The 10,335-nt window shown below is 38.1% G+C and overlaps 1 protein-coding gene across 1 annotated transcript in view; it reads right to left on the reverse strand.

The window, feature by feature from the left end:
• LOC107583903 (cadherin-13-like) overlaps positions 1-10,335 on the reverse strand; it is a 100,526-nt gene that overhangs the window by 83,317 nt on the left and 6,874 nt on the right. Inside the window, exons 2-3 of the mRNA XM_016270256.1 lie at positions 9,284-9,339; positions 9,002-9,146 (exon numbers count right to left, since the gene is read on the reverse strand). Of these exons, the coding sequence (XP_016125742.1) occupies positions 9,002-9,146; positions 9,284-9,339 (201 nt within the window). The remainder of the gene's footprint in view (positions 1-9,001; positions 9,147-9,283; positions 9,340-10,335) is intronic.

The raw sequence follows: 10,335 nt of genomic DNA on the forward strand, positions 1-10,335 counted from the left end.
TTTTTTTTTTTAAAAAAAAAAAAAAAAAAAAAGATATTTCATGTTGAACACTTTATTTTTTTGTGTTTTTTTTTTTTTTTGCCATTTTAAGATTGCATTATTATAACAGAGTTTAAATAATTTTAAGACTTATTGGGGCCCCGGGCCCCCTGGTTGTTAATCACTGCTCTAAACCCCACTTGAACTGGTTATTGATCATCCAACATTACATAACATCTTAGAAGCCAGTTATCTTATAGTGGACGTCAATCCCTCCTACACTGAACAAACTACAGCTGTACTCTAACCAGCAGCAAACTGCTACTTTTACCTTATTACTTCCCTGCCATTGATAACAAGATTACACCCTGCTTTAGATCAAAAACATCCAGAAAAGCAAGAAAAAATAGCAGTGCTATTTACGAACACTATGTTCTCGGAACCTGCTGTTCGCCTTAATTTTTTTTCCAAAGCACTTTAAAATCCAGCACCTCTAAAACAATTATCTCCTCTGGAAATGTACCAGCGGAAGAGTGAAAGGAAGATAACCAGGCCTGGAGCTCTGGGAGTCCCCGGGCTTTAAAATAGCATCGGCCATCAAAGACAAGGGACAACGAGACAGTGAGATGGGCCGAGATTGGTTTTCTTGTGTCTTGCACGCTCTGTCTGCTTCTATTCCTCACTGGGAAAAGTAACATAAAGAGTGAGGGACAGATAATCAAGTGCGGGCGTGCATCGGGCTGCTGGATTGTGGGTAGAGGAAAGAGCAGAAGCTCTTTAAAAGATTAGAAGCGCTCGTGTAGCGGAACCCCCACAGGGAGCCCACGGCCAACCCGCCACTCATGTATGGGGCAGCTCCCTCCTGTCCTTTCACAGGGCCCAGAAACTCCAAGAGCACCCATGCCATTTGCATCACAACCCCCAGGACTATAAACAAGCAAAGAGGCAAGAGTGAATGAGAGAATAAAGGGAAAAAAATCAATTTGAATGGTGCGTAATGATGCAATTTAGCTTTGAAATGATGCAGGCTAGCACACTGAGTTCAAGTATGCTGATGTGATTTACACTGAATTCATGAACTATATTCAAACGATGGAGTGTTTGGAGGGTCTCAAATCATAAACTCAAGGGGATTCTGCTGGAAAATCCAGCTTAAGCTAGTAGTGGTGTTTTGAAACATGCTATCTGGTTCATGGCTGGTCCAAGCTCATCATTAGCTGGATCCATGTCAACCACTCAGTGACCAACTTACAACCAGCATGGAGCAGCTAGGTCATTTTTAATTGCAGTGGCAAACGAGGCAGAAAATTCACAAAATACTTAGTTTATCATGCCAGATCCATTAAAACTGAAGCTTAACATTTATCTTTTTACATAACCGTAATGAAATACTGATGACATAATTGCTTACTGTGGTCTGTGGTGTTACAGCAACAAAAAAAGACAAATTTGCAGAGAGAAATGAGAATATTATTATTTTAAAGTAATAAGGTAGTGGTAATTCAAATGACTCCGAGACTAAAAATACTAGATTAATGTAAAGACAGACAAATAGGGCAGTGGCAATGCAATAGCGCTTTTGCACTCTGTACTCTGAATGACTTTCGTAGTCTGAGTGACAGCTAATCCAGCTGCGATTGTGTGGGATGCAGATGGTGCCTTGAACACCTGTGTCATTCCTCATGGGGTATATCTGTGAAAAACCGACGGGAAGGAACTCTCATGTGATAGACACAGCTGGGCCAAAATCACAGAATGAACAGGTGACAATTAAGCAACACCACTTGTATTCATGCTAACGTACTGTACTGAAAATCAGTGCTGCTATTCAGAACAACTGCCTGAATGTAAGCATGATATTGCTTTAATACAACAGTTCAATAAACGAAAAATTAATATTAAGTAACTTTCGTATTAAAAAATACCCCCCCACCCCAGCATTTCTTGTCTTTTCTTTTCTTTTGTAACAGAAGTGATAATGTCTTGTGAGATAAATGTATATAATAAATATAATAACTAGCTTATATGGACTGAAAGTCATTTGGGAAGAATGTGTATGAGTGAAACCGAAAAACAATTTAATTTTATTTTAAATATCTTCACTTTTCAAATTCAGGGACCAGAGCTAAATATTGTATTGTATAAATATTGCCAAAAAAGTGCTCAATAACTGATCTATCCATTTCTTTCTTGGTCTAGTACTGGAGTTTAACTCCAACACAAACAATTCAGAGCACAGTTCAGTATTAGTCCATAATATGGCAGTCAGCATGGGATTGATCGACAGATAATGAGGCCTTGTGGGATTGAAAAGCCGCTCGGGAGCAGGGGTCATCCTGTGAGAGCTCTGTGAGGGAGACATTGGCGCTAGGAAATCCTAATGGCACAGACATGATGCCATTATGCTACAAATTACCTGCCGGCATTAGTGTCACCCTCAGCCCAATCATTTTCTAGCCAAGATCAATCGGAGCTGGGGTCTAGCCGGCCCTCCTCGGGGGCCTGTCCTGGCAATTAACTATTGATTTTTTTAGCCTTTTATTTTCTGAGGCCAATGCTCCGCCGGCCCCATGACACTTTCTCAGAGCTGCCACATCAGGCTGGAGGCTGCGACACGGCTGCAATGGCGAACGGTCCTGTCAGGAGGTGAGGATATACAGGCAGAGCAGCAGGTAGTCACCAACCCTCAGCCCAATCATTTTCTAGCCAAGATCAATCCGAGCTGGGGTCTAGCCGGCCCTCCTCGGGGGCCTGTCCTGGCAATTAGCTATTGATTTTTTTAGCCTTTTATTTTCTGAGGCCGACGCTCCGCCGGCTCCACGCCACTTTCTCAGAGCTGCCACATCAGGCCGGAGGCTGCGACACGGCTGAGATGGTGAACGGTCCTGTCAGGAGGTGAGGATATACAGGCAGAGCAGCAGGTAGTCACCAACCTCTGCCACAGAACTGAAAATCACTGATTACAGTGTGCTGAATGGGTCAGTGGTGTTGACAGACCACCTGAGCTATGGCACAACCCACACGCCAGTTCTTTTTATTTACTTCTTTTCATTTTATTTATGGTTTTGACAAAATTAGTTTTATCATGGTATTCTAACAAATCTACTTTTGAGTTGCTTACAGTATCTATCTATCTATCTATCTATCTATCTATCTATCTATCTATCTATCTATCGCTGGTGTTGTTTCAGCCATAAAGTGGACTGTCTCAGGCCAAAGAAGGAATAAATCACTGATTACAGTGTGCTGAATGGGTCAGTGGTGTTGACAGACCACCTGAGCTATGGCACAACCCACACGCCAGTTCTTTTTATTTACTTCTTTTCATTTTATTTATGGTTTTGACAAAATTAGTTTTATCATGGTATTCTAACAAATCTACTTTTTAGTTGCTTACAGTATCTATCTATCTATCTATCTATCTATCTATCTATCTATCTATCTATCTATCTATCTATCTATCTATCTATCTATCTATCTATCTATCTATCTATCTATCTATCTATCTATCTATCTATCGCTGGTGTTGTTTCAGCCATAAAGTGGACTGTCTCAGGCCAAAATTACACTGAAGGAATAAAATAAAATAAAATAAAACAAAATTAAATTAAATTAAATTAAATATTCAGTATTAGTATTAATTAATACAATTATAAATATTTTTTTATTTTTTATTTTGTACATTTTTTTATTAAATCAATAAATATATTATTACAGCAATAATACTATCGTAGAGTAGAATTTTACACAATTAAATATTTTGTAATAATAATACAATACATTTTCTTGCCGCAATTTTCTTGCAAAAATATTTATTTTTATTTGGTTATGTTAATACAATTTTAAATTCAAAGTTCAAAACTCATATTCTTATATTTGTGTTCTATTGACAGTATCTGTGGCAAAATATTGAAATTTGTTTTGATTGTATACACACACACACACACACACACAATAGATACAAATCTAGTCACATTCATATATTCTTGTTCATATAGCCTATTGCATATTTGTTCTTTATAATGATTTTATTTTAGATTTATATTCATATCATATATTTAGAAGCTAAAAGATTTACTGTAGTTATAATAAGTTGTGCTCTACATAGGATAATGCTAAAATGTCATTCATTTCTTCTGGTACCACACAATGCTTCTCTCTGTTAGAGTGTCTATATTACCTGCTAGGTTAGCTGATGAGGACACTGTTATTTCTTTTTTTTATGTGTGCTATGTATAAAGGAGAAAGACGAGTTGAAATTATTTTCCGTATTAACACAACGCCAGCTATGCTGTGAATACAGCTTAACTTGTATTGAACCCGGAACACTCCTTTGAGCTGCTGAAAATCACAGGTGCAATGAAGAACCCAGGAAGCCTTTTATAGACTTCACAAATAGAAAAACCAACTAGCAGACAAGAGGAAAGGCAACTGAGAAATGAAGATATTTTTCCCCAAGAAAAATAGCCTCTAGAAATAGAGAGAGAGAGGAAGAGGAAAGAAACAAAGAGAGCGAATAAAGGCCTGCCAGGAGTCTAGCTGTTTGCTCAGTTATCACCACATACATAAATGTCAGAGTGCTGCTGTGTTTCCCCCTATAGGCAACTGTCCTCCCAATTCAGAACAAAATAAACATTTCGCACAACACACGCAAAAGAGTGAAGAAGGAGGAGCCTGCGGAGAAAGAGAGAAAGAATGATAACATTTAAACCATATGTTCATTACTGCCACCATCAACATTGGCCCAATTTACTAATGCATGTACCTGGTTTTATTAGCTCTGATTACATAGAGGGTTTGGAACTGAAAAACACATTTACAAACAGGTGGGACTCTCAAACTGAGACTCCAAATTGATCAAATAATGTCTGTACAAACAGGCAAGCCCCTTTACTATTCTTGTGTCAACCAAAGTAACCTGTAACAACAGTAACAGTGACTGGAGTAAATATAAAAGACAGTGATCGAAAAATAAAATAAAATAAATATTTTTGGGCTCAACATTTTTTTTTATGTTTTTGAAAGACTTTTATGCTCATTTATTTGAGTAAAAATACACTAAAATAGTAACATGATGAAATATTTTGCAATTTACAATAACTGTTTTATAATTGAATATATTTTTAAAATGTACACTCTAAAAAATGCTGGGTCAAAACAACCCACTAGCTGGGTTTGTCCCTTTTTAACCCAGCACTGGGTTATATTTAACCCAGCATTTTTAGAGTGTAATTTATTGCTGTGATGGCAAAGTTGAATTATCAGCAGCCATTTCTCTAGTCTTCAGTGCCACATTATCCTTCAGAAATCATTGTGCCCTTGAGCAAGGCACCGAACCCCCAACTGCTCCCCAGAAAATGGCTGCCCACGGTGTATGTGTGCATGGGATAGATGGAGAGCACAAATTCCGAGTATGGGACACCATATTTGGTCACACATCACATCTCCCAACTTGACTTAGCACTTTATAACACTGTAAGCAGTAAACACATGTACACATTCATGTACACGCACATGTCTTGCAACTTGTTGAAAAGGCAGCTTGCAGAAAGTTTCACTAATCAGGCACCATGCTGAGCCCTTTAATTTCTAACCTGTGCCAGCGGTCATGCTGATTAAAGCAGGCGGGGGGTAGGGACAGAATATCTTAAACCCAAGACCCGAGTGGGAGGCCCATGACTGTTGGTTCCAGTGCTGATTAATGTAGCCTTCTTTAAAAAGCCCTCAATTCCCATTTTTCATTTCCTCTCCGGACACAGACTGACATAGTCTCGTGCTTAACGAGGCCTTTGAAAAGAGGCGTTAAAAAGCAATACAGATTCATCCTCCCTCTGCCAGGCGCTCAGGACAGTTTGACATAGCGGAGGAAGCACACTGTGCACATCTGCATCCGTACATACACAAGCCTAAAAAGGAGAGAGGAAGTCACTGGAAAAAAAAAAAACAGTCCCTGCTGCGCACACCTGCACCCACAATGCACTGCACACATGCTGCTTGAGTAGAACAGTGACAATGGCAATCTGAACAGGAACTTTCCACCTCTAAACAACTGGCCAGGACACGACGCTATGAAAATGATAAAAGCAACTAATATCGATTAATATGAAAGATAATGGAACTATAGAAAGCACCCCTTTTATTGGTGAATGGTGTGAGGCTTTTTAAATGATCCATTTTAAATTTATTCCAAGGAAAATGGTTATAATTGAGAGGCAATAGACATCAAAATGGATCCACTCTCCATAAATCATGTATCTTCTCCATTAAGTTATCTTAAAAGGTGATAGACATGCCAATGAAAATTTAGCAAAGAATAAGGCCAAAGGGAAAAAATTAAAATTTAAATGAACTTAAAAGAGGCACTCAGTCCTTATGGCAATAAAGTGTATTTATATAAGACAGTGAAACTTTTTTTGTATTTAAACATTTAAAAATACTACAAACATTTTAAAAACATGTTTTTTTCAGATTATATATACACAAACTAAATAAATAAATAAATAAATGGCTGAAGGACATTATGAAAATAATTTATTAATATAAATATAATATTTAACAAAAAATATTTAGCATTTTTATAATTATTATAATATACTTATTTTTTATATAGTATAAAACATAGCTTTCCTATATATAGACACACTTTCTGACTAAAGCCAATGGAACAGTGCTTGGCCTGTGGGTGTTTATCTTCTCCCTGGGTGCATGAAGGTCTTAGTTTAATTTAATTAAGTCTTTCAGCCAAATTTCATTTCCTCTTTTGCCGATTAGATAAACCCACTTTGCTTAACTTAGTTACAGCGACTCTGGAAGCAGTGGAAAGTTTCCCACTGTTAGGGACTCTCATCTCCTTCCACCCTAACTTACTCCTGACTGAGCACACAATACCATTCACTGGCTAAATGTATCTGCAAAGAGGCACATGGTATCCACCTACTCTGGTGTACCTGTGAGGAACTGTGTGCAGCTGATCCTGGATTGGTTCATCCCATCCTTATCATTGATGTCTGAGGCTGATGTCTGTTTGTTTATGTTGTAATGAAAGCAGCACAGCCCACTCTTCACAGAGAAAAAGATTTGATATGATCTCTCCCGTCCTATTATGCTCGCCATTCTCATTGATTTAGAGTTCACATTTGTTGGGTGTATTTTTGGTGAGAGTGTGGGTGATGAAGGTCGGCGAAATTCCTTCTTTTTAACTCACTGAAACCATGTTTCTTGTGTTTTGGGGTTTCCATGGTGACAGGCCACAAAAACCAAAAAAAAAAAAAAGTGTAAGTAGAAAAGAAAGCAGCAAAGTGATGTGATGGAATTGCTGCAGAATCACAGGAAAAATGATGGAAGGTCTGAGAAATGGAAGTGCAGTACTGAGGTCTCTAAGGATGGGGTTGTGTCTCAATGAATTTCTTATTTCTGGAGGGCAGGGGACTGAAGAGAGTGTCATGCAGTCTGTAAATGGTTCAATTCTTTTTTGATTTATCAGACACATCATGAAAACAATGTAGCATTCTCTGGTGGCGAGATAAACGCTTGCTGCCATTTGTGAGGGATGCTCACAATTAGCTCGGCAAAGATATCTTTGTGGCGCGCGGTGTGAACACACGCTCGGAGATAATGTGTTTGCTCATTAGGGATGACTTCGAAAGTGTACTACAATTTTTTTTTAAATAAAACATGTAATTTTTGCTTTATAGCTATGCTGAGAAGAAACAAAAGAGATCCTGCGCAACCCTCTGCAAACGCTTTGGATGCCATGATGTAAAATACGTTATTTGTGTAGCAATTAAATCTTAAAAACTTTCTTTTTAGAAAAAACTAAATCTGAAGAGAATTGCGTTATGTTGGCCTGTACAAAACTCGCAGCATTATTCTATATGAGGTCACGTGTTGCCAAGGTGATCTGGACAGTTTCTAGATTATTTTTATGATAATCTCCACTCTCGTATTCTTAATATATATATACAGTATATATGTGTGTGTGTGTGTGTGTGTGTGTGTGTGTGACCCATACGTTTGTTAGGATAGGACAATATTTGGCTGAGATACAACTATTTGAAAATCTGGAATCTGAGGGTGCAAAAACAAGTGTTCTTAGCAATGCATATTACTAATCAAAAATTAAGTTTTGATATATTTACGGTAGGAAATGTACAAAATATTTTCATGGAACATGATCTTTACTTAATATCCTAATGATTTTTGGCATAAAAGAAAAATCGATAATTTTGACCCATACAATGTTTTTTTGGCTATTGCTAAAAATATACCCAAGCAACTTAAGACTGGTTTTGTGCTCCAGGGTCACACATATATATAAATGCTGAATTTTCAGCAGTCTTCAGTGTCACATAATCTTTCAGAAATCATTCTAAAGTGCTGATTTGGTGCTGAAATATTTTTTTTAATTATTATTATCAATATTTACTGACCACTAATAATAATAATAATAATAATAATAACTAACATACAGTAAGCTAGAAAGGAAAAAAGATAATTTAGTTTTCTATATTTCAGTGGTTTCATGCCAATAATTCAATTGTGCAATATTGTGGTCAACACAAACCATGTTTATCTTCGTTGCAAATTAAACCTCATTGAAAACCAATATTGCTGGGTCCCTCCTTCAAAAGTTCTCTGGGATTTTTTCCACCAGTTCTACTGTCTGCCAGGTGAAAATCACAAGCTCAATTAAAGTAACATAACACCTCTCTTCAACAAGTCACACAATTTGAAGTATCATTCAAGTACGCAGAATTATCCCTGCGGATAATTATTATGAGTATGCGGCAAAATAATGGAAATTCAAACCCAACTAATGAGAAACAACCAAAGTTACAGTCCTTATCGTCCACAGGCTTGTTCCATCACACTGAACCATAATATTCTCTCCAACCACTATTATCAAAGACTTTTAGACCTTTAGCCAACTCTGAGCTCGACTTTCTTCTTCCAGTAATCAGTTCCCTAGACACATCCATTTCAACCGCAAGAGCATGAGCACTGTTAGGTCAGGGAAGAGTACCTGTAGGGGAGCCCTCCTGAACCTCCCCAGAGTAGCGCGGCTCCTTGAAGACGGGTCGGTTGTCATTCTGGTCAATAACAGACACGTCCAGGTCTACAGGTCCCTCTACCAACTTGCCACTCAGGTCAGTGGTGGATACCTGGAGCTGTGTGAGAGAGAGGAAGAGAGTGATTTACACACACACGCACAAAAAGGAAAGATACAGCTGTTTCTGGCAGTAATTGACAGAGGAAATAGAGTGCTTCTTCAGTTGCTTTCAGTGTCAGGCAACTGAGATCTCACTTGTGATGTGAGATGTTTGGCAAACAGTTTAATCTTAGAATGAAACCTGAAGAAAACTGGATGACAGGATTTTTAATAAAAGGAGCATTAACATCTTGTGTTGTCAGCTGAAAAAATAAAAAATTTTCATGTTTAAGAATAATCAGGTATACGGCACAAATGAAAATAATATCCAGAGTAGTGTTAGCTCAAAATTAGCGTGTTAACACATGCAATTAATTTTTTCAGTTTAACACGTTTAAAATATTTAACGCAATTAACACAGAGGTGGAGCTAGGGTTGGCCACCCCTCACAACTGCTGCTTCTGTCACTTTTTTTCTTGACAAGAATTGCGTTTATTTACACGCAGAATGTCTTTACAACCACATCAAGCGGAAGACTTTTCAAATACGCGTTCCAACTTCAGCACTAGGCACTAGTCAAACGAGCATGGAAAAGATAAAGGTGACGAGGGAGCTTCAGTAGAACAACAGTGCACTGCGGTCAGATGAGATGTTGTCAGGCTATAGATCAGTAAAAATTATTTTTCCTGTCCTGTCAGCCATTATACTGAGCTCGTAGCACGTGCTCTTCAATTGCACACACGCGCTGTATATAATTTCATATTAAAGGGGTCATATGATGCGATTTCAATTTTTCCTTTCTCTTTGGAGTGTTACAACTCTTGGTGCATAAAGAAGATCTGTAAAGTTGCAAACACTAAAGTCTCAAAACCAAAGAGATATTCTTTATAAAAGTTAAGAGTTAACCACGCCTACCTAAAACGGCTCGTTCTAACACGCCCCCACATACCTACGTCATGATCTGGGAAGATTTGCATAACGCCGCCCAAATGTTCACGCAAAGAAAGAAGGCGTAACTTTTAGTCTCGCTGTAGTATTGTTGATGCTGCATTCATGTCCTGAAGACGCTGTGTGCTTCTTTGTGAAAGCGAAACTACTTCGTTTGGTCTTCCAAAAGAGGACGATATCCGCTTCGTCATGCCTGGAGCTGATCTGTGCTGGTCGCTGAGGGAATACATTAACTTTCACCGTGGACAAAGCGGAGTCCA

Source organism: Sinocyclocheilus grahami, unplaced genomic scaffold, assembly GCF_001515645.1.
Source record: "Sinocyclocheilus grahami isolate Dianchi unplaced genomic scaffold, SAMN03320097.WGS_v1.1 scaffold55.1, whole genome shotgun sequence".
NCBI lineage: Eukaryota > Metazoa > Chordata > Actinopteri > Cypriniformes > Cyprinidae > Sinocyclocheilus > Sinocyclocheilus grahami.